Source organism: Saccopteryx bilineata, chromosome 2 (genome assembly GCF_036850765.1).
Source record: "Saccopteryx bilineata isolate mSacBil1 chromosome 2, mSacBil1_pri_phased_curated, whole genome shotgun sequence".
Lineage (NCBI taxonomy): Eukaryota > Metazoa > Chordata > Mammalia > Chiroptera > Emballonuridae > Saccopteryx > Saccopteryx bilineata.
The window spans coordinates 253692463-253716462 of NC_089491.1; the positions used below are offsets into that span (position 1 = coordinate 253692463).

Sequence of the window (24000 nt, forward strand, 5' to 3'; positions counted from 1 at the left end):
TATCTGGTAACCTTACACTTCATTTTGATGCCTGGACATCATTAGTGACCTACAAAAATGAATCTGTCAACACAAAATTACACTGAGGGGATCTATTGATTCTACTGCACTGGGTAGTGGCATCAGAATGACCCAATTTCACAAACCAGAGCCCTTCCAGGAGAGCTGGGTGGTGTGAAATGGGCTGCAGGATGTGTGTACTGAGACCAGCAGGGGGCGCTGGTGGACTGCACCTGAGGCTCAGGGTTCTGGGCCAGGCAGGCTAGGAGAGTTCTCTACTGGCTCTTGCACACTTGGGCAGGCAGTGTCCTCACTGCAGTGTGACTTGCCTGCACCTGTGGCCCCGGGAAGGCCCAGAGGGCTGTGACTCACACACTTACCTCATATCTCAGCCCCTCCCCTCATGGATTCAATTGTCCAGGCCTGATTTCCAGCTCAAAATAGACAGAAAATCACACAACACTTTAATCTTCTATTAAACAACTAATTAAACTGCAAACAGAATGAAATACATATTGATACTAAATGGTAAAAAATGCTTTGAAAACTTCATTTTGTTGTCATCCAAGGAATGCAAGTGATTATGGATAATACTAAAATTTAATATGAATACAGTATTACATTAATGTATTATTAAAGTTCCACCACTAAATGAGTCTGGATTGTATTTATTATTTGATGTATAGCGTTTCTGGCAAATCGGTATTTTTACCAATTATTGAGGGATATTATATTAGATTTTAGTAAATATAAATATAAATAATCTTTATAATACAGCTCCAGTCCCAGTACTAGGGAACGCCTGCCCACTGAGCAGATCTGAACAGTCTCATCACTGACGACTATGTACACCTGGGTGGTCAGCGTGGGAGAATATGCTCAATACAATGTGTCATTGGGCATTACAACTTTAAACAAAAGATGCCACTAGTCCCATTAGAATGGTAACCCTCAATACACGGATGACAGCAAATGCTACCCAGGATGTGGGCAGCAGAAACTCTAACTCATGCTGCTGGGAGTGCAAAATAGCATGGTTGCTTTTGTGACCCTATGTCAGTTTCTTACAAAACTAAACACACTTTTATGTGATACAATATAGGTATCACATTCCTGGGTGTTTATTTATATCAGTTATTTGTGTCCAAACAAGTGCACAAAAAGTTGTAGCTTCTTTATTCACGTCTGTTATAACTTAAAAAAACAACTGCTATGTTCTTTAATAAGTGAATAAATTATCAAATTCCTGTCCATTTATACAATGGAATATGATTGAAATATAAATAATAATTAGTCAGGACACAGAAAAACATGAAGGAACGTAACACACGGATATTATTAAGTGAAGTGAGCCAATCTGAGAAGACTGGAACCGTGAGGGGGCCCATCAGGGCCAGGATAAGGGCAGGAGCACCCAGACCCAGCTGTCACCTGAGGCTGCCATGCCTCCTACATCCACCCGAAGGAGCGCGTGCCCCCAGTTCCTGAGCTGTGAGTCCCCTCCCTGCCTCTGCAGGTTCCCTGTGTCATCCTTGGGCTGAAGCCCTCCCACTCCTCTAGTTTCCTCATATCAGCTGGATCCCGGCTCTGTACAAGGAGCCTAAGGAAAAGGAAGATTGCACAGCCTCCAGAAAGAGGAAGATTTGCATAGACTCCCCCCTCTGTGTCAGGGGGACATATAAGAAGTGTAAAGGCTCAGGCCTGGCTGTGGGTCAGGAAGCAGAGTCTGGGGCGTCTGCACCATGGATTGGGCTCCACTCCTCCTCGCCCTCCTGGCTCACTGTACAGGTGGAGCCTGAGGGAATTCTGGGAGGGCACCTGTTTGTCACCTGGGAGGATGACCTCTCCCCCCTCCCTGGGAAAGGGGTCTGTTCTGTCCTCCCTGAATCTGTGTTGCTCCCTCCTTGCAGGGTCCTGGGCCCAGTTTGTGCTGACTCAGCCCCGCTCTGTGTCGGGGTCTCCTGGACAGAAGGTCACCATCTCCTGTACCCGCAGCAGCGGCAACATTGGTGACAGATATGTGCACTGGTACCAGCAGCGCCCGGGCAGTGCCCCCACCACTGTTATATACGGTGATAACGAAAGACCCTCTGGGGTTCCGGATCGGTTCTCTGGGTCCATCGATAGCTCCTCCAACGCCGCCTCTCTGACCATCTCTGGACTGCAGCCCGAGGACGAGGCCGACTAGTACTGTCAGTCTAGTGATTGCGGCTATAATCACACAGTGCTCCAGACTCATGAGGAAGTGAGACCAGAACTCCCCAGAGCCTCCCCATTCTCACCGTCCGCACCACAGAGAAGAGTTCCTTTCTGTCTCCTGCTGGAATGTTTGTGTTGAGATTGTCAGTTTCTGAGTCCTTCTCTTTTTTTTTTTTTCCAGATTTCCCCCATGTCTTGATGATGATTGCCTATTTACATTTTAATCATTTCCTGGAGATGATTTCATTCAGAACCAGATTTCTGAGTCTCTGCGTGTCTGTCATTGGAGATAGGGCCATCACCTGTGGAGGGGGTACACATGGGGTATTTAGAAACATCCTTTGGGCTTTATGCCTACATTGCTAGTAGTACCCTCTTCTCTAAGTAATGATCTATAAACACACCTTCGGACATTTCCAAATGTCCCCCGAGGGATTCTACTCACCACAGTCTGAAAATCACTGTGTTAAAAAGACATGTTTTCAGCCTTAGGACACCTTCAACATTTATTCCTGTTTAGGTCATTCAGCTGAACGGAGACTAGATGTGTCATCTCTTTGTGCTTCTGCGTTCTCCTCTGTTAGGACCATTACACACACTCACATGAGGTCAGAGAGTGTGACCCAGTCACATGGAATATCCTGTCAACAAGATAGCAGAGTAAAATTTTTGGCCAGACTACGAGTGAAGTTCATATATTGAAATTTTATATAATGCACATGAAAATGTAGCATATCTATCTTCATGTATTATCTTTTGGTGTATTTGTCCTTTCAAGAGTATTTTTTAAATGTATCTATCAATTTTAGAGAGAAGAAGGAAGAAAGACAGACAGACAGAAATATGATTTTTTTCTGTGTGTGCCCGACCAGGGATCAAACACACGAACTTTGCGTAATGGGACTATACTCTAAGCACCTGAGCTTTCCGTTCAGGGCTGGAGTATTTTTCAAGCATGAGACACAAGGAAGAATAAAATCATAATAGTTCTGGTACTCTTGGTGTCTGTATTTTTCTATGAGTCTGAAAAGAACAGGCATCTGTTTAAATTTACCCTCTTCTCCCATTTCTGTAAATGTGAAGGATACACTTAGGCACCGAGAAAGAAAATGCAAATCCCTCCTCTTTGGAAGCATTCCCTGAGCTACACATTATGAAGAGATGCCATAGCCTAATTCATCATACAGGGATCACCTGTAAGTTTAAAAAATCAACTACACCTGTAATATGACGTCCCACATGGACACACCCAGAGACATGTTCACAGATTTCATCAGATGGTGTTTCTCTGGGGCAAATGCACTTCTTAAAACTTCAGAGGAAACAAAACACAGAATTTAAAGCAGTGCATGGTCCTGTGGTCTCCCCTTCTGGGACTCTTTTACCTTCTCCATAATATATGTGTATAGATACACACTATATAGACATTAACATAGTAAGTCAATGATATACTTTAAAAATTGATTCAGTATATTACTTTACAAAACAAGCCACATGTTTTCTTTGGGATTGTTTTGTTCTCTAACCTGGAAGTTCTATGCAAAGTAGATGACAAAGAAGGGTCATATTTTGGAGGAGGGAACGCTGGTCGCGGACAAACAGGAAGGAGCTGGAGAGGGAGGGAAGCCTTCATAGAACGGCTGCTCCCAGGAAGGGGGAGAGAAGGATGGGTAGGAAGAGCCTCAGAGCATAGCGCAGGTCTGGGGAAGTCTCAGGTGGACAGGGGAGACTGAAAGTCTCCTGCGTGTGGGGTGCCCATGAAGACACTGCCTATAGCAGGAAAGGCTGGGCTTTAGGCACCTGCTGTGCCAATCATGCCTGGAGCAGCCTCAAGGCTGTGAGACTACAGGGCACCTCTGCTCCCCATTCAGAGTCTCCTGGAAGTCAGTCTGAGTGGTGCACTTCCAGGGCTGCCTTGATGGCCTGTGTTGCTGCATTCCACCCCCAGGACAGGGGCAGGGCCCTCCTCCTCTCTGCCTTCTCCTCTAATTTGTCCCTACATCCTTGAAGACACTCTCCTCCCTGCCCTAGCTGCAGACTTGGAGGAAAGGTTCTGTAGAAAACCCACTGTCTTACCAGTTGACTCATCTGGGAGATGCCAGGAATCCGTGAGCCTGGGCGCCCCTCCGGAGCCATCTGCACCCTCACCTGTGCCCAGATCCTCCTGCTCCAGAGATCCAGGCTCTGGCCTGACCCCTCCTATGTAGCAAGCCTGACTCCTGTGAGACATGCCTTACTTATCTGTTTAAAGGATGACTTTATGAATGAATGAATGCCTGAATGACACATCCAAAGTCCCCTGGTAATTGATGACTTCTTATACTGTTAGTCGCCCCATAGAGGAGGACACCAGTCTCTGCAGCACTGATTGTCTCTGAATCTTCCTAACACATCTCCACTTTCAGAGCCTGGCCTCAATGTGACAAATGGACCACAAACCTGCCCTTCCACCCAACAGCACCGGTGTCGGTGGGGCATCCCCGCCTCTCTCAGGGATACCATCATCTACTGATACTCTGGACCATTTCTCCCACTTCCCTGGCCTGGGGTCCAATAGGTCACCTCCATGTGTCCTAACTTGGGGCATGAGCCATGTCAGCCTACTCAGTTTTTTCTGTTGTCATTTTCTTCCAGCTGTCCCAGGATGTCCCCTTGCAAAGTCCTGGAACTTTCCACAGAGCTAAATACTTAATGTAAAGCACTGGTAACAAGCACATCCAGATTAATAATATCCAAGAACACCAAATGAAAACTCAAGATAGCCCAAAGCAGTCCCTCTGGATGTCCAAGCCATGCCAGGCCCCATGCTCTGCAGAAGCCTGATAGATGTGCAACCTCCTCTCCTATTTGCCCTGGAAGTGTAAACATTCCTCACCTTCTATATCTTCTTCTGTGAAGATCTGTGTCCCTTTCGTTTTTCAAGTGAGAGGAGGTGAGGTAGTGAAACAGACTCCCACATACTGCCTGAAGGGCTTCCACTCTTGCGCCGATGCTCCAACCACTGACTCTCAGAACATCCGAGCTAACCTCAGTGCCTGAGCCAATGCTCGAACCAGTCAATCTTCTGGCTGCAGGAGGGAAGAGAGTAGGGGGAGAGGAATTGTAAAAGAAGCAATGGTGGCTTCTCATTTGTGCCCTAACTGGGAATCGAACTTGGGATGCTTTATCCACTGGGCCAATTGGACAGTGCCAAGATCTGTGTCCCCTTAATAAGCCTCTGTTCACACTCAGCACCCAGAGCAATCCCCTCCACTGGACCCCCATCTCAATGAGACTCACCCTTTTGTTTATTGTTTGTTTATTTCAGCTTTCTGCTCTTCTCTCTGTGTTCCTCAGCTCCACAGCAGTCCTCAGGCTCTCCTGGGTTATGATTCATGTGTGAACGAATCACTAACGATCACACCAGACCGCACTTGCATTGTCCTCTGCAGGGATGATTCTTAAGCTGTTGGGAACATAGGAATCAAGGACAGGTGAAGGCTATAGATGTTGAAAGAGCTTGAAAGAGGAGCGGTCCAACCAAAGACCAGAAGAAGGCGACGCATGACTGGCTATGCCAGTTTCTGGAAAACAGGAGCTCCCAGTTGGACAGCACTCCAGTAACTGGAGGCTGCAGGGCTGGGCCCTTTGCTGCCTACAGAGTAGCAGACATGACTCCTCTGGGCCTGGCCAGGCGCCCTCCATGTGAAATCCTGTGAGCTCCCAACCCCAGTCATGGTGAAACTAGTGCAGCAGGCTGACCTCCCTGTTCAAGAGCCCTAGACCCTGTCAGTGTACTGGGGGAGGGGTATGGGGCATATTTGCATGAGCTGTCCCTCCTCTGTGAAGCCAGCTGGGAGGGGATAAGAGGCCTAGGCAGCCCTCTCCAGCTCTGTGGACTAAGGAGCAGCTGTGAGCACCATGGCCTGGACCCCTGTGCTCCTCGTCCTCCTCTCTCACTGCACAGGTGGGGACAGCACCCAGAGACCCAGAGCACCTGCACCCTGACCCTTCTATTCACTCTGATGTGTCTGTCTGCAGGTTCCCTGTCCCTGCCTGTGCTGACTCAGCTGCCCTCCCTCTCTGCCTCTCCGGGATCAACAGCGAGACTCCCCTGCACCCTGAGCAGCAACCTCAGTGTTGGTGGTAAAAGCAGCTACTGGCACCAGCAGAAGCCAGGGAGTGCTCCTCGTTTTTTTTGTACTACTGTTCAGACTCAAACAAGGAGCTGGGACCCAAGGTCCCCAACAGAGAATCTGGATCTAAGAACACCTCAGTCAATACAGCGTACTTGCTCTTCTGGGCTAAAGCCTGAGGACGAGGCGGACTATTACTGTCAGATCGGGCACAGTGGTGCTCCTCACAGTGACAACACAGATGGGGAAGTGGGACATAAATCTCAGCCTGCTCAGAGTCTTGTTCATGACAGTTTAATAAATTGTATATACACAAACTCTACATGGAAGTATTTCTGATTCACAATGTGAATAGTCGACAATGTGCTACTATTATCCATTCAATGTTTCCAATCCACAGAAAAAATAATACTTCAAGATGACACTGAAATGTTGTCTGGCTTTTCATGTGATAAAACCAGAGACATTAAAGCTTCCTTTATTCTCTTGAAACAAATAAAAAAAAAGCCTGTTCCAGGTCATTCTCCCCAGAGCTCAGGGACCACCCCAGTAGGTGGAATATTTTCCACAGCATAGACTGTCCATCGAGGGGTCAGGGCAGAAAACTTCCTGTCCCTCCTCAGCTCCCATGCTCAGGGATGGTCTAGGAGAACTGTGTCTCAGGGACCAGGCACTAAGATATGAGACGCTGTGTGAGGACACAGGCCCAGGAAGAATGGAAAAAGGAGAGAACCTCAGAATAGAAATAGAAGTCATAAAAAGAAATCCAATAAATATGTAGAAATGAAAATACAATAGAAGTAATTTTAAAATAAAAGTCTGGAGGGATCAAGAATACATAATGTTTATTTATTGTCTTATTTATTTGTGTGCTAATATGTTTATAAATTGAGGAAATTGTTCACACTAACCTAAATATTCTCTAGAGGACTTCACCAGGGGACGCTGTGTTTCTTCTTATATCTACAAGGCCTGAAACCAACTCAGATGGCCCTAAATAAATGGGCCCAGGGCTGATGCTCATGGCCTGAGTTAGAAGTGATAGACGGGCTTTCTGTTAAAGGGACAGCCATGCCAGCCTCCTCCTGAGAGTAAAGCTATTTGCATAATGCACCACCGAACACCCTTTACCAAGGAAGCTAAGGAGAAAATAAAGATTCCCCAGAGGCAAACACCAGCTTGAGCTCAAGGAATCCTGGGAAGTCTCCACCATGACCTGGACTCCTCTCCACCTCCTTCCTCACTCAGTGCCCAGGTTCACAAACATTTCAGAGAGCAGTCTTATAATCGACCTATCTGACTCTATACTTCATTCCTGACATGTTCTAATTTCGTTTCATTTTATGGTCCCTCTCTCAGGCTGTGGTGACTCAGGACCCCTCTCTGACTGTGTTCCCAGGAGAGACAGTCACTCTCTCATGTGGCTCTGGCACTGGAGCATGTACCAGCAGTGTGTGGTCACACTGGTTTCAGCAGGAATCTGGCCAAGCACCCGGACATTCATTGATTTTTGATACAAACAATAAGCAGTTCTGGACCCCTGACTGGTTCTCAGGGTCCCTCCTTGGCCACAGAGCTGTCATGAGCCCTAATCTGGGGCCCTAATCTATAGGACAAGGCTTGAGTATTACTGCTGGGAATCTGTAGTAGTGATTAACACAGTCACAGAACCGGGAGATGAACCAAGACACCACCTGCCCTTTGAAAAGCCTGGACACAAACACTGTCATCTGATATAAAATTACATGACCAGACAACTGAACTCACAGGGCAGCCAGAGTGATGGCCTTCCATAGATAGAAGGTATGGAGGTTGTTATTAGTACAGCCTCGTGTGACCCCATGTGTTTGAAACGTTTTCTCCCATATATTGTTCTCCTTGTTAGTTCTACTTCCCGGGATGGACAGGCATTCGCAGGCATACTCACAGCATGTGCGCCATCATTGGCTTCAAACTGCCCTCCACCATTAAGCTGATATTTGTGAATTAACCAGCAATCCAATATCTGAATATTTCTCTGAAGATGTAAATATTTGTCCTAAGTGGTGAAGCCAACATTCAGCCACCTCAGTCGGGGTGTGAGCTGAGCTCAGCCCCAAGGCTGAGGGAGGGGCTGGCGGTCACTGAGGGACACACATTTGCATGGACAGCCCCTCCCCTGGCAGAAGGGGGAGAAGAAAAGGAGGCCTGAGGCAGCTCAGACCCACTGTGGGCTCAGGGCTGTGAGCACCATGGCCTGGACCCCTCTCCTCCTCGTGCTCCTCGTTCACTGCACAGGTAGGGACAGGTTCAGGGGACACTGGACATCCTGAGAATATTTATTGGGCCCTGATCCCTCACACACTGGTGACTGTGTTTGCAGGTTCTCTGTCCCAGCCTGTGCTGACTCAGCCGCCCTCCCTCTCTGCATCTCCTGGAGCATCAGCCAGACTCACCTGCACCCTGAGCAGTGGCTTCAATGTTAGTGACTCTGATATAAACTGGATCCAGCAGAGGCCAGGTAGCCCTCCCCGGTACCTTCTGTGGTTCAATTCAGACTCAGATAAGGACCTGGGCCCTGGGGTCCCCAGCCGCTTCTCTGGATCCAAAGACACCTAGGCCAATGCGGGGCTCCTGCTCATCTCTGGGCCCCAGCCTGAGGACGAGGCGGACTATTACTGTGAGACCTGGCACAGTGGTGTTATTCACAGTGACACACACAGATGGGGAAGTGGGACATAAACCTCAGCCTCCCCAGAGTCTTAGTTTATTAAAAATGAACATTTCAAAATAATTTCAATGTGTAAATTATACTGGGAACTAACTCATGGTTTATGTGGAGTCTACTCCCATTTTTTACCATGTTTCTGAATTCTCAGTATAACAAGATCAATACGAATGAGAAATTATTTATTAAGACACTGAAATCTTGCCTGTTAGCTATGTGTAATAAAACTAGAGCATGAGGGACTGCTGTGTTTCTCTTGAAACAAGGAAACAGCATTTGAAAAAAATTTTTCCACAACTCGGGAAGCATCCCTGCAGGTGGATCTTCTTCCACAGCCAGGACTTTTCCCTGTGAGAGGTCAGAGCAAGGACCTCACTTCCTCCCGAGCGCCTGAGCACAGGCAGCAGAAGAGCTCTGAGTACTGGACGAGGTACCAAGATGTGAGGTCCCGGGTGGCGACTCCGGCCCGGGAGGACTTCCAGCTCAGAGCTGGGGCAACCTCTGCTGGGCACCTGAGCCTGCTGTTCAATCAGGACAGAGGGGGTTACCAAGAGGGAAATTTGTCGCCTGAGGTCAAAAAATCTTTTTGAGGGTCTAGATGGGGTGAAAATGCTCCACTGTTCCTGGGGAAATGTGTAGCTCACTCTGAGGGAAGGGGTGAGGTGGGTCCATGGAACAGGTGCTCATACAGCCGACAGCACTCAGGCTCATGGGGACTCCTGAGAGGAACCTTCTTGAGCCCCTAGGCCCTGACTGTGTCCTGTTCTTTCTCCCCACAGGAGCTTTCCAATAATCTGGGGTGACATTGGGCTGTCAGACACCAGGAACAGGGATGCCCCAGTGTCTGTAACTCTCCCTGTGAAGCTCCTGATGAGCCAGGATCTGAGATCACTTTATCCTGAGCATGGAGCAGCAAACACAGTGAGCACCCAGCCAGCACACAGCCCTTACCTGTGATCAAGGACAAAGGTGTCTGACAGTCAGGGGTCCAGCCCTCTTGTCTGGCTCCTGGTTGTGCACATGGCCTCTCTGACCTCCTTTGACCTTTAGCCTGATGAGGAGGCTGACTATCATTGTCACTTAGATAAATACCACCCCATACACAAAGAACACCTGTGTCAAGGGAAACTGAAGTAATAATAGTTCTCCTCTCCCCAAAGACCCATCGTTTTCCATGTCATTGATTGTGACCGTCACCCACTGGTCATGAGACAGCTTCTGCTGTCACCAGGGCTATTACACTAGGCGGCCTTATGTTCTAGCCTTGGTCTGTCTTCAGTGGTCAGTAAAAGATTTACTTTTATTACTGGCCTTTCATTCAAAAAGAATCACTTTGTACTGAGATACAAAATACCCCTCAGAGCTGCTGGGCAGGTGACAAGAAATGCACAAGTCTGGCATCTGTGCCCTGGGACACTCGGGGGCCCTCTCCCGCCTCCCTGCATGGCCCTGCTCCCGGCCTGGGATTGATGCCCGTCCCCTGCCCCCTCACCGCTCAGGAAAGCTGCCTTCTCTGTTTCCCAGAGGTTGCCCTCTGAGGACCCCTGATCTGCAGGTTCTGGGGGGCCCTCCCTGTGAGGACATGGCTCTCAGACCTGTCACCTGCTCAGTTCCTCCACTGTAACCACATGACGTCTCATACCTTTCCCTCTGTGGTTCTTTCTTTGGTGTGATAATGAGTAAACATCTATGTTTGGAGGTATTAAATTATAAATCCAAGCCCCATGAAAACCACCAAACTTTTAAAAAATGAACTGTATCAGGGCTAATGAGGATTAGGACACAAAAGGGAAGGAGCAGTTTTAGGTCAGAAATGAAGAAGTAAGCTCTGAAAAGAGATGAGATGTGCTTTTATGATAATGTTGAGGAAAATCACAAAATTAGACAAAAAATATCTTATATTTATCAAATATATATATGTGTGTGTGTGTTTGTGTGCAAGTGTGACTTAACATTTGTGAGTACATGCAACATAAAGTTTAGACTTGTATTCTTAGTCATTAATATTGTATTGTTTATCTGTAGTACAACTGTAAACGTACCTTTGCCCACCTCTGTGTATATGCACTTCCAGGTTGAGTTCAAGCATAAATGAGAACACACTGAATTAATCAACAACAAAAGATCTTTCTTCTCTGACAGCTTCATATTCTCATGGCAAAGACACAGATAAAGACCCAGGACATGTGCAGTGAGGACGGGGAGGTAGACGGAAGCCCTGACAACAACCACAGCAACCAAATCAATCCACTGGCAAGGCTCACCAAGTAGAGTATCGCCAGGTAGGAACCAACAAGGTTCTTTGCAGAACTTTAATCCGAGATCTTGTTATTAGGTAGTCACTTACCAGTAATGAACCCCAGGGCAAAATAGAAGTAAACTCGAAGCTCAAACAATCCTGTAATATCTGGTAACCTTGCACTTCTTTTTGCTGCCTGGACATCATTAGTGACCTTTAAAAATGAATGTCTCAACACAAAACTACACTGAGGGGATCTATTGATTCTACTGCCCTGGGTAGTGGCATCAGAATAACCCAATTTCACAAACCAGTGCCCTTCCAGGAGAGCTGGGTGGTGAGAAATGGGATGTGTTCTTTGACCAGCAGGGGCGCTAGTGGACTGTGCTGGAGGCTCAGGGTTCTGGGCCAGGCAGGCTAGAAAAGTTCTCGACTGGCTCTTGCACACTTGGGCAGGCAGTATCCGTATTGAAGTGTGACTTCCCTGCACCTGTGTACCCAGAAAGGCACATGAGCAGTCAGCTCTGGCTCATACACTTACCTCATATCTCAGCCCCCACGCCTCATGGATTCAATTGTCCAGGCCTCATTTTCAGCTCAAAATATGTAGATAGAAAATCACACAACACTTCAATTTTCCATTAAATACCGAATTAAACTGAAAATGGAAAAAAATACATATTGATACTAAGTGGTAAAACATGTTTTGAAAACTTCATTTTGATATCATCCATAGAAGCAAGTGTGTACAATATTAAAATTTAATGTGAATATTACATTTTTAAATTATCACCACTTAAAGGAGTCTTGATTGTATTTAATTTGATATGAAGTGACTTTCACAATCTGTGTATTTTTACCAATTATCGAGAGGTAGTATATTATATTTTAATAAATATAAATAATCTTTATAATATAGCTCCAGTCCCTGATATTAGGGAACGCCTGCCCACTGAGCAGATCTGAGCAGTCTCATCACTGAGGACTATGTACACCTGGGAGTCAGCACCTGAGAATGTGCTCAACACAGTGTCATTGGGCATTACAAGTTTAAACAAGAGATGCCGCTAGTCTCATTAGAATGGCTAACACTCAGTACACGAATCACAGTAAATGCTACCCAGGATGTGGGCAGCAGGAACTCTAACTCATGCTGCTGGGAGTGCAAAATAGCATGGCTGTTTTTCAAGGCCCTATGTCAGTTTCTTACAAAGCTAAACACACTTTTACCTGATACAATATAGACATCACATTGCTGGGTGTTTACCTATACTAGTTATGTCCAAACAAGCATGAGCACAAAAGTTGTAGCTTCTTTATTCATGCTTGTTATAACTTAAAAAGCAACTGTTATGTCCTTTAATAAGTGAATGAGTTAGCAAATTCTTGTCCATTTATATAATGGAATATGATTGGAAATATAAATAATAACTCATCAGGACACAGAAAAATACGAAGAAACATAACACACACATATTATTAAGTGAAATGAGCCTATCTGAGAAGACTGGAACCGTGAGGGGGACCCATCAGGGCCAGGATAAGGGTAGGAGCCCTTAGACCCAGCTGTTGCCTGAGACTGCCATGTCTCCTACATCCACCCTAAGGAACACGTGCCCCAGTTCCTAAGCTCTGAGTCCCCTCCCTGCCTCTGCAGGTTCCCTGTGTCATCCTTGGGCTGAAGCTCTCCCACTCCTCTAGTTTCCTCATATCAGCTGGATCCTGGCTCTGTGAAAGGAACCTAAGAAAAAGGAAGATTGCACATCCTCCAGAAAGAGGAAGATTTGCATAGACTCCCCCCTCTGTGTCAGGGGACATATAAGAAGAGTAAAGGCTCAGGCCTGGCTGTGGGTCAGGAAGCAGAGTCTGGGGCGTCTGCACCATGGATTGGGCTCCACTCCTCCTCGCCCTCCTGGCTCACTGTACAGGTGGAGCCTGAGGGAATTCTGGGAGGGCACCTGTTTGTCACCTGGGAGGATGACCTCTGCCCCCTCCCTGAGAAAGGGGTTTGTTCTGTCCTCCCTGATCTCTGTGTTGCTCCCTCCTTGCAGGATCTTGGGCCCAGTTTGTGCTGACTCAGCTCCGCTCTGTGTCGGGGTCTCCTGGACAGAAAGTCACCATCTCCTGCACTCGTATCAGCAGCAACATTGGGAGCACCTATGTGTCCTGGTACCAGCAATGCCTGGGCAGTGTCCCCAACACTCTTATTTACGATGATGACAAGAGACCCTCTGGGGTTCCAGATCGGTTCTCCGGGTCCACCCACAGGTCCTCCAACTCACCTTTCTGACCATCTCTGGGCTGCAGCCTGAGGACGAGGCCGACTACTACTGTCAGTCTAGTGATAGCAGCAGCTATAATCACACAGTGCTCCAGACTCAAGGGGAAGTGAAACAAAACTCCCCAGAGCCTCCCTGTCCTGGGTCTGCCCTCACCATCCACACCACAGAGAGGAGTTCCTTTCTGTCCCTGCTGCAGTGTTTCTGTTGAGATTGTCGGTTTCTGAGTCCTTCTGTTTTTTTCTTTTTCCAGATTTCCCCCACGTCTTGAGGATGATTATCGATTTCCATTGCAATCACTTCAAGGAGATGGCTTAGTTTAGAACAGTATTTCTGAGCCTCTGCACATCTGACATTGGAGATCAGGACATAAAGTATGGAGAGGGGTCTTCTGTACACATAGGACATAGAAACATCCTCAGTGCTTCACACCTAAGATGCTAGCAGCACACTTTTTTCTAAGTTATGACTCATAAACACACCTTCAGACATTCCAAATATCCCCTGAGGGAGCCTAATCACCTCAGTCTGAGAATCACTGTGTTAAAAGGCCATGGTTTCAGCCATTAGGACATCTTTGACTTTCAGTCTCGTTTAGGCCATTCAGCTAGACAGAGACCAGATGTGTTATTACTCTGTCTTCCTGCATCCCCATCTGTTAGGACCATTACACACACTCACGTGAGGTCAGAGAGCCTGTGACCAATCACATGAAATCTCCTGATAACCAGAGAGCAGAGTACAGTTTTTGGCCAGACTGTGGTGCCGCTCTTTCTTTAAAATTGTATACAATGCACATGAAAATATTGCATATCTATCTTCATTTATTACCTTTTGGTGTAGTTTTAAGATTTTTTTTTAATTTATTTATCAATTTTAGAGAAAGAAAGGAAGAAAGAGAGGCAGATGGTACATTGATCTTTTCCTGTATGTGCCCTGAGCAGGGATCAAACCATGATTTTGCATACCTGGACAACACTCTAACCAACAGAACTATCCAGCCAGGCTGGAGTATTTTTCAAGCATGAGACACAAGAATAAATAAACACATGACAAGGTGTTGTACTTTTGGAATCCATATTTTTCTATGGGTCCGAAAGAATGGACAAGAACAACAGGTGAATATGCAGCAAATTCTGGGAACAGAAGGCAAGACAAGCTCCATGAGCAAACACACTGCTGAATGCAGGGAGTTGTTTGTCCGCTCACATTTTACTTTACTAAGATTCTGTAAGATCATCAATTGTCACATGATACTAATACACAGCTCAAAATCCATCATGTGACAAGTAAAATTTAATAGTCAACTCCTCAACCAAAAGTCCCACGAAAGACTTTGGTCAGAAAACTCATGAAGGAAGATCGATGGGTTTGAACTCTGAAGAAAACAGGATTCTGCGCTGTGACATCAGTGAAAACAGCCGAAAATGATCGAGGACGTGCGTGCTGGTCTGGGCTTTCTTCTCAAACATGTCATCCACGAACCTCATGACTCCAAAAACAGGATATTTTGTTCCTCATTCACTCTTTCAATTAGCACAACAATCAATTAGCTAACCATTCCTGAGATTCCGACACACACATTTATGGGGCAGTAGGGAAAATCCATTACTTTCATGGGCAAGTGCTTAGGGACATTAATGCATGTTTATTCTAAAGCACATACTGATGAGGGGATATGGTGTGTGAATGTGGTTTCACAGTCAGTGAGGGTGTAGGATGAGGGGATAGAGGGTGGAAGATTAAAGAAGAGGAGAACTATAGATGATGGTTGAAGTGCTATAACGGGTGCAGGTGATTCTATGAACTATTCTCTGTAGTTTGCATAACTTCAACATCTTCATCCTGAATTCCCTATTTCTGTCTGCATTGATGGTGCATGTCCTGGTACTGAGAGCCACTCAGGGATGCTAAAATGTGTGTTGTCACCATGATTTCAGGTGTCATTCCATCTATTCTCAAAAGGCAGTGGAGGAGTTGTCCTGAACACCATAAAGAAACTGGAATTGAGGGTTTTAAAAAAACAGGGGAGTGAGAAAGCTGGAGGTCTAGACCAAAGGGGGGTGCTGCATGGTGGGGAGAGGTGGCAGGGCCAACCAGGAAGCCTCCTGAGGGGAGCCTAGGAGTTGGGGTTTTGTGCAAACAGCAGTGAGGAGTCACTGAGTATTTAAGCAGGGAGCGTCCGGCCTGAGCTGAATGACAAAGACCCTCTGAGTGCCCTGAGAGAGTGCCCAAGGTAATCAAGCGATCCTGGTCATATGTCATTTCCTAACAGGCCCTGTGAGTCTGGAAGTGTGGAGATCACTGGACCATTTGCACAGTTAATGCAGAATTAGAGTCAGGGTACAGTGTGGACGTGATGATTTCTGCATTCAACTCCCCAGGCATTCATCATGTCTGAAAACACATCACTATCTCACATTTCTCTTGCTGTTAAAATAAGACCATAAGTAAAAAAATGTAAGTAGAGAAAGTTTTGTTTAAAATATTAACAAGTTCTAGGATGCCAAAGCAGTGTCCTAACAAGAAACACATGACACAGATTTTCAGAACACCACCAAGTAAGATGAAAAGTCAGTTTCTAGTATATAATGAGAAAGCATGTTGCACTCTCCACTGGTAAATGTGAAGCCTATGACAGCCATTATTTTTAGCAATCACTTAATTAATCCTATGAGCTCGCTATGAAAACTCTGCGTGCATGACTTGCCCTGACGTGTTTGCTGACTGGTGGTCCTCCTTCTCGGGCTCCCTCTGGATAAAGGCAGCAGCTTCTGCTGTGTCCCGGTGAACAGGAAACAGCACTCTGTAGAAATTTCACAGGTCGGTGTGCAAACAGTTCTCCAGGAAGCGCCTCTAGGAAGATGTGGGCCTGGGAGCAGTGTGGGAAGAGCAGCTGGGGGTCGTGGCCCAGCAGGGAGCTCAGGTGGCAGAGGTTGACCTCCACATTGGCCCGTCCACAATCCCTTTGTTGATGCTGCTGAGCTTGCTGAGCCTGTGGTGCAGGGTGAAGCCCTGGGGAAGCTGTGTGGCCCAGAGGCTCTTTCCAACACCAGCTCCCCCTCCGCCCACTGCGGGAGGGGGGCCATTTGCAGTAGTGCGGCGTGGGGGTACCAAGGCCTTAGGGGCACAAGGTGAGGGCAGGGTGGAGGGCAATGGTTAGGAGCAGCCCCGGGGGATCCACGCCAGGGCCTGGACAGAGGGGCCATCCAGTGGCAGACCCCGTGGGCACATCCTGGGACCAGGGGTGGCCTGAGGCCCTGGGGCATGAGTGAGCACAGGGCCTGGAAAGAGGCAGAGGCCTGCTGAGCGCAGGGGTGGAGCCGGGACCAGAACCCCAGCTGAGAACTGGCTCTCTATCCAGGCATCCCTAACCCCTCCATCTCCTTCAGGGTTTTGCTTCTGAGGGCCACCAGACCTCTTTTTCTTGATAGTAAGCAGGTGGGTGCTCCCACCTTTTCTCCTGAGTTTGAAGGAAGTCCAACACTTCTTTGGGGCCTCCTCAGACTAGAGTCCAGAGGCAGAAAGCTCTTAGGCCCAGCGCACAGGAGAGCTGGGGCCTGAAGGAGGTGTGGCCTGCAGGACCCCACATCCAGCAGGGTGCCCAGGCCTCTTCTCTCATGTGACATAGAGGCCCAGCACACCTGCCGCCCAGTGGGCATGGGCCTGAGGCTGCCCTCCTGCCGGCATGCACTCTCGGGAGCCAATCCCCACGCGTGCCCCGCAGTCCCCCCTCCCCCCAGGGCTCCGCCAGCACCGCTCCACAGACAGCACACAGAGACAAGCCTGGACACTTGTCCCAAAGCTTTCCTTGGAGGTTGACACTCACATCCCTTCCTTTTTCTCAGCTTCCCTAACCCATTAATGCCCAAGAAGCCTCAGGTATTTTTAATTTTCTCTTTAAACCACAGGACTTTTCCTCTACTTCCCGGAGTTCCCCTCATTCCCAGGGAATAACCAACAGGCCACTTTCTTCCCCAAGCGCTCACTGCGTGTTTTCTCTGTGCAGATCTATGAAGAGTCAGGCAGGAGCAGAGAAACCTGCTTCCGGAGAAGCTGGGACAGTGAATTCATGAATGAATTGTCCCGATTCTCAGTTTTAATGTGCATTTCTGTCTTTTACAGCTTGCGCAAAAGGCACCTTCACCTTAGGACTTCTTATAAAGCGGGAAGAATTATTTCGTTTATTCCTACTGAAGAGGCTCAAACAGAGAAATACCACGGGCTGAAATGGGGAAGCAGGCAGGAGCCCAGGAGGGCCTCGCTCTGCACTTGGGCAGGGAGTGGGCGTGGTCAAGGCAGTGGTGGGGGCAGGAGCCTCTGCCAGTCCCCTGTCTTCTGGGCACAAGCCTGATGAACCAGGACTTAGTGGCAGGTGCTCTTGGCCTGCGATGAGGGGTGTGTTAGCCCTCAGCTGGGAAATCAGCCATCTGTCCCTTTGCATCTACTCAGTGCTCATTGTGCTCTACAGACGAGGCTTGCCTGGGCCCCTGGGGATCCTCAGGCTGGGCGGTAGCCCAGATCCACTCTTTCTAGATATGACACAGGACATTAGGTGGCACTCACGGCCTCAGGAGGGGTTTGGTTGTGCAGAAGAAGGAGTAAATTTGCATAAAGAACCCTTTCTACTGTGTCTCAAGGGATAAGAGAGACCTGCAGTGTGTCACCTTAGCAGAGCTCTGCGGCGTCTGCGTCATGGCCTGGACTCCAGTCCTCCTCCTCACCCTCCTTCACTGCCCAGGTCAGGACGTCCCCGGGTCCTGACTCCCCAGCTCACTGAACCCCCCTCCCACCACATGCTGGCAATGTCGTTCCGTCTTGTCTTTCCTTCTGGACATAATGGGTGTCTGTCTTTCAGGGTCCCTATCCCAGCCTGTGCTGACCCAGCCCCCATCTGCATCTGCCTCCCTGGGAGGCTCGGTCAAGCTCACCTGCACCCTGAGCAGTGAGCACAGCACCTACTTTATTGAATGGTTTCAGCAGCAGCCAGGGAAGGCCCCTCGGTACGTGATGTATGTTAAGAGTGACGGAAGCCAGAGCAAGGGGGACGGGATCCCCGATCGCTTCTCGGGCTCCAGCTCCGGGGCTCACCGCTACCTCACCATCTCCAGCCTCCAGTCTGAGGACGAGGCTGAGTACATCTGTGGAGTCTCTCATAGCATTGGAGTGTCGTTTGGATAAAGCACAGTGGTTGAGATGAATGGGGAAGCAGAACAAAAACCATTGTTTTGACCTGCTACAAACAATGTCATATTATAGGAAGACACTGGTGTCCTCAACCATTAAAATTGTGAGATGTGGCCCTGGCTGGTTGGTTCAGCGGTAGAGCGTCGGCCTGGCGTGCAGGGGACCCGGGTTTGATTCCCGGCCAGGGCACACAGGAGAAGCGCCCATCTGCTTCTCCACCCCCCCACTCCTTCCTCTCTGTCTCTCTCTTCCCCTCCCGCAGCCAAGGCTCCATTGGAGCAAAGATGGCCTGGGCGCTGGGGATGGCTCCTTGGCCTCTGCCCCAGGCACTAGGGTGGCTCTGGTCGCGGCAGAGCGACACCCCAGAGGGGCAGAGCATCACCCCCTGGTGGGCAGAGCCTCACCCCTGGTGGGCGTGCCAGGTGGATCCCGGTCGGGCGCATGTGGGAGTCTGTCTGACTGTCTCTCCCCGTTTCCAGCTTCAGAAAAATACAAAAAGAAAAAAAAATAAATAAATAAAAATAAATAAATAAAATTAAAAAAAAAACTTCAGAGGACACAAAACACAGAATTTAAAGCAGTACATACTCCTGAAGTCACCCCTCTTGGGACTCTTTTAACTTTTCCATGATATATGTGTAAAGATACACATTATATAGACATTAACATAGTAAGTCAATGATATACTTCTAAAATTGATTTACTTTCTTAATTAACAAAACAAGCCACATGTTTTTCTTTGGGATTGTCTATCTTTCTAATCTGGAAGTTCTATGCGATGTAGATGACAAATAAGGGTCATATTTTGGAGGAGGGACCGCTGGTCACAGACAAACAGGAAGGAGCTGGAGAGGGAGGGAAGCCTTCATAGAACGGCTGCTCCCGGGAAGGGGGAGAGAAGGATGGGTAGGAAGAGCCTCAGAGCATAGTGCAGGTCTGGGGAAGTCTCAGATGGGCAGGGGAGACTGAAAGTCTCCTGCATGTGGGGTACCCATGAAGACACTGCCTATAGCAGGAAAGGCTGGGCTTTAGGCACTTGCTGGGCCAATCATGCCTGGAGCAGCCTCAAGGCTGTGAGACTACAGGGCACCTCTGCTCCCCATTCAGAGTGTTCCAGAAGTGAGTCTGAGTGGTGCACTTCCGAGCTGCCTTGATAAACTGTGTTGCTGAATTTCACCCCAGGACAGGGGCAGGGTCCACCTCCTCTCTGCCTTCTCCTATAATTTGTTCCTATATCCATAAAGACACTGTCCTCCCTGCACTAGCTGCAGACTTGGAGGAAAGGCTCTGTAAGGCATCCACTGTCTTACCTGTTGACTCATCTGGGAGATGCCAGGAATCTGTCAGCCCAGGCACCCCTCCAGAGCCATCTGCACCCCTGCCTGTGTCCGGGTTCTCTTGCTCCAGTGATCCAGGCTCTGGCTTGACACCTCCCATGTCGCAAGCCTGACTCCTGTGAGACATGCCTTACTTATCTGTTTAAAGGATGACTTTATGAATGAATGAATTCATAAATGACACATCCAAAATCTTCTAGCAATTGATGACTTTTTTTTTTTTTTTTGCATTTTTCTTTAGCTGGAAACAGGGAGAGACAGTCAGACAGACTCCCGCATGCGCCCGACCGGGATCCACCCGGCACGCCCACCAGGGGGCGATGCTCTGCCCACCAGGGGGCGATGCTCTGCCCATCCTGGGCGTCGCCATGTTGCGACCCTCCTGGGTGTCGCCATGTTGCGACCAGAGCCACTCTAGCGCCTGGGGCAGAGGCCACAGAGCCATCCCCAGCGCCCGGGCCATCTTTGCTCCAATGGAGCCTTGGCTGCGGGAGGGGAAGAGAGAGACAGAGAGGAAGGCGCGGCGGAGGGGTGGAGAAGCAAATGGGCGCTTCTCCTATGTGCCCTGGCCGGGAATCGAACCCGGGTCCTCCGCACGCTAGGCCGACGCTCTACTGCTGAGCCAACCGGCCAGGGCGCAATTGATGACTTTTTATACTGTTAGTCTTCCAACAGAGGAGGACACCAGTCTCTGCAGCACTGATTGTCCCTGAACCTTCCTAACACATCTCCAGTCTCAGAGCCTGGACTCAATGTGACAAATGGACCAGAAACCCGATAAACAGCCCTCTCACCTGCCCTTCCACCCGAAAACACTGGTGTTGGTGGGGCATCCCCACCTCTCTCAGGGATACTATTCATCTACTGACAATCTGGACCATTTCTCCCCCTTCCCCAGCCTGGAGTTCAATCGATCACCTCCCTGTGTCCTAATTCATGGCATGAGCCATTCCAGCCCTTCCCAGTTTTTTTTGCAGTCATTTTCCTCCAGCTGCCCCAGCATGTCCCCTTACAAAGTCCTAGAATGATCCACAGACATAAATCTTTAATTTGAAGCACTGGTGACAGGCACAGCCAGATTAATAATGTCCCTGCACACAAGACAAAGTCTCAGGTGACCAGTAGAGGTCCCTCTGGATGTCCAGGCCACACTCAGTCCCCTGCTCTGCAGAACCCTCATGGGTGTGCAGTCTCCTCTCCCCTCTGCCCCAGAAGGGTGGACATTCCTCACCTTCTATGTCCTCTTCTGTGAGGATCTCTTTCCCTTAATAAACTTCTGTTCACACTCAGCTCCCAGAGAAAGGCCTCTCCTCTGAGCTCTCACCATGGGGACACATTGTTTTTGTTTGTTTGCTTGCTTTCTGCTCCCCTCCCTGTGTTCCTTAGCTCCACAGAAGACCTCAGGCTCTCAGATTCCACACGTGCCAGAATCAATGACGGTCACACCAGGACCGCACTTGCATCATCCCCTGTAATGATGATTCTTATTTATTTATTTATTTTTGTATTTTTCTGAAGTTGGAAATGGGGAGGTAGTCAGACAGACTCCTGCATGCACCCAAGTGGGATCCACCCAGCATGCCCACAAGGGGTGATGCTCTGCCAATCTGAGGCGTTGCTTTGTTGTGACCAGAGCCATTCTAGTGCCTGATGCAGAGGCCATGGAGTCATCCTCAGCGCCCGGGCCAACTTTGCTCCAATGGAGCCTCAGTTGCAGGAGGGGAAGAGAGAGACAGAGAGGAAGGAGAGGGGGAGGGGTGGAGAAGCAGATGGGCGCTTCTCCTGTGTGCCCTGGCCGGGAATCGAATCCAGGACTCCTGCATGCCAGGCAGATGCTCTACCACTGAGCCAACAAGCCAGGGCCTGTAATGATGATTCTTAAGGTGTTGAAAACTCAGGAGTCAAGAAAACAGGTGAAGGCTAGATGTTGAAGCAGCTTGAAAGAGGAGCAGTTCACCCAGGGACCAGCAGAGGGCGCCTCAAGACCATCTCTGATGGTTTCTGCAAAACAGGAGCTCCCACCTGGGCAGTACTCCAGTGACTGGAGGCTCCAAGGCTGGGCTCTTTCTTTTCTATGACTGGGCAGACACGACTTCTCTGGGCATGGCCGAGTGCCCTGCATGTGACCCTGTGTGTGCTCCCAGCACCGGCTTCCTCCCAGCCCCATCCATGGTGAAACTAGTGCAACAGGCTGGCCTCCCTGTGCCAGGGCCCTAGACCCTGTCAGTGTACTGGGGGAGGGGCAGGGGATGGGGCATATTTGCATGAGCAGTCCCTCCTCTGTGGAGCCAGCTGGGAGGGGATAAGAGGCCTAGGCAGCCTGCTCCAGCTCTGTGGACTAAGGAGCAGCTGTGAGCACCATGGCCTGGACCCCTGTGCTCCTCGTCCTCCTCTCTCACTGCACAGGTGGGGACAGCACCCAGAGACCCAGAGCACCTGCACCCTGACCCTTCTATTCACTCTGATGTGTCTGTCTGCAGGTTCCCTGTCCCAGCCTGTGCTGACTCAGCTGCCCTTCCTCTCTGCCTCTTCAAGATCAACAGCGAGACTCACCTGCACCCTGAGCAGCGACCTCAGTGTTGGTGGTAAAAACATCTTCTGGTACCAGAAGAAGCCAGGGAGGGCTCCCCGGTACTTTTTGTACTACTACTCGGACTCAAACAAGGAGCTGGGACCCGGGGTCCCCAACCGAGTCTCTGGAACCAAGGACAACTCAGCCAAGTCAGTGTGCTTGCTCATCTCTGGGCTGCAGCCTGAGGACGAGGCGGACTATTACTGTCAGATCGGGTACAGTGATGGTCCTCACAGTCACACACAGATGCAGAAGTTTGAAAAAAACCCGAAGTCTCGTTTTCTCCAAGCTTCTGACACATTTATTAAGGTGGGAAGAACTTAATGATAATAATAGACCTGAGCCCAGGGGCTTCTGATTCAATGGTGCCACACTATAGCTTTCTGATTTTTATGTAAAATATTCACCGCCTTAAAAGGGTAAAACAAACAAAAACTTACACCAATATAGTAACAACAAGGACAGTCAGAGGCAGAAAAGAGAACACCTCTCCAAGAGTAAAAAGCCAATGGAACAGGAGGTGAAATCCATCCATATGAAAATCCATAGTGCCGTAATGTATTTTAGGGAAGATCATGCTCGCACCAGCACGCACGTGTGTGTGTGTGTCTGTCTGTCTATCTAAGAGTAAACAGATGATAATCACAGCCCCAAAGCTCTTCCTATGTCTCCAAAGGAGAAAATCAACCACAAACAGCAGCCTTCTGACATGTCTTTCCTACAAGAGTAATATTTATCAGAGATCAGTGCCAGCCCCCAGGAGCCAGCCAGAGGGCCTGATGGTGAAGTCGGTGGTCCGTGAATGCTTTGCTTAGAATAAATGATATCACTGGGTCAGACATACAAGTAGCATTAGTAGCTTTGCAGACTGGCACTCACACATTTGTGTTTTTTAAATACATATTTAAATTTTTTGTTTCTTTAGTTTCATAGAACAGCAAAGTAGTTATGTGGGTAACCAAATTCTGAAGGCACATTCCTATTAGAAATTACTGTATTTCTCATAAAGAATGGGAAGGTTTTAAAATTTGTGCTTTACTGGACTTTACACCGCTTTTGAATTTAAAATAAATATCCTTGTCCCTAAGAGATCATTATCTTAATGTCAAATGAAAACACACAAAAATCATAGAACGTGAATAGAATAAATCCAGTTCATCATGGTTTGTAAAATCTGCTTAAAGATTACTCTCCTTTCAAGAAATTTCAGCTCAATGATTCTAGAATCTGCACTTGGGTTTAATTTCAAAACAAAAAAGTTTGCAACAATGCCTCCACATTCTCTTAAGTTATTCTCCTTGGAGTAATCAATATAGGAAAGCAATGGTGCAGCACTCACAGTTTGGTTTCAGCCAATTTTTGAAA

General features: G+C 48.4%; 1 long non-coding RNA gene, 1 pseudogene and 1 gene segment (V, D, J or C); 2 read left to right on the forward strand and 1 right to left on the reverse strand.

Moving 5' to 3' along the window:
• Positions 1-1705: 1705 nt before the first annotated feature.
• Positions 1706-2307, forward strand: LOC136323203 (immunoglobulin lambda variable 6-57-like). The segment is given in 2 exon segments: positions 1706-1788; positions 1911-2307. Coding segments are annotated over 2 exon segments (324 nt in total).
• Positions 2308-2380: 73 nt separating this feature from the next.
• LOC136323204 (uncharacterized) lies at positions 2381-5611 on the reverse strand. The gene is made up of 4 exons (XR_010728936.1): positions 5479-5611; positions 5075-5267; positions 2645-2840; positions 2381-2501 (listed from the first exon to the last, which is right to left on the reverse strand). It is a non-coding gene; the product is annotated as an uncharacterized lncRNA (long non-coding RNA).
• A 2934-nt stretch (positions 5612-8545) lies between these two features.
• LOC136322483 (immunoglobulin lambda variable 6-57-like) lies at positions 8546-13750 on the forward strand (annotated as a pseudogene).
• The last annotated feature ends 10250 nt before the right edge of the window (positions 13751-24000 follow it).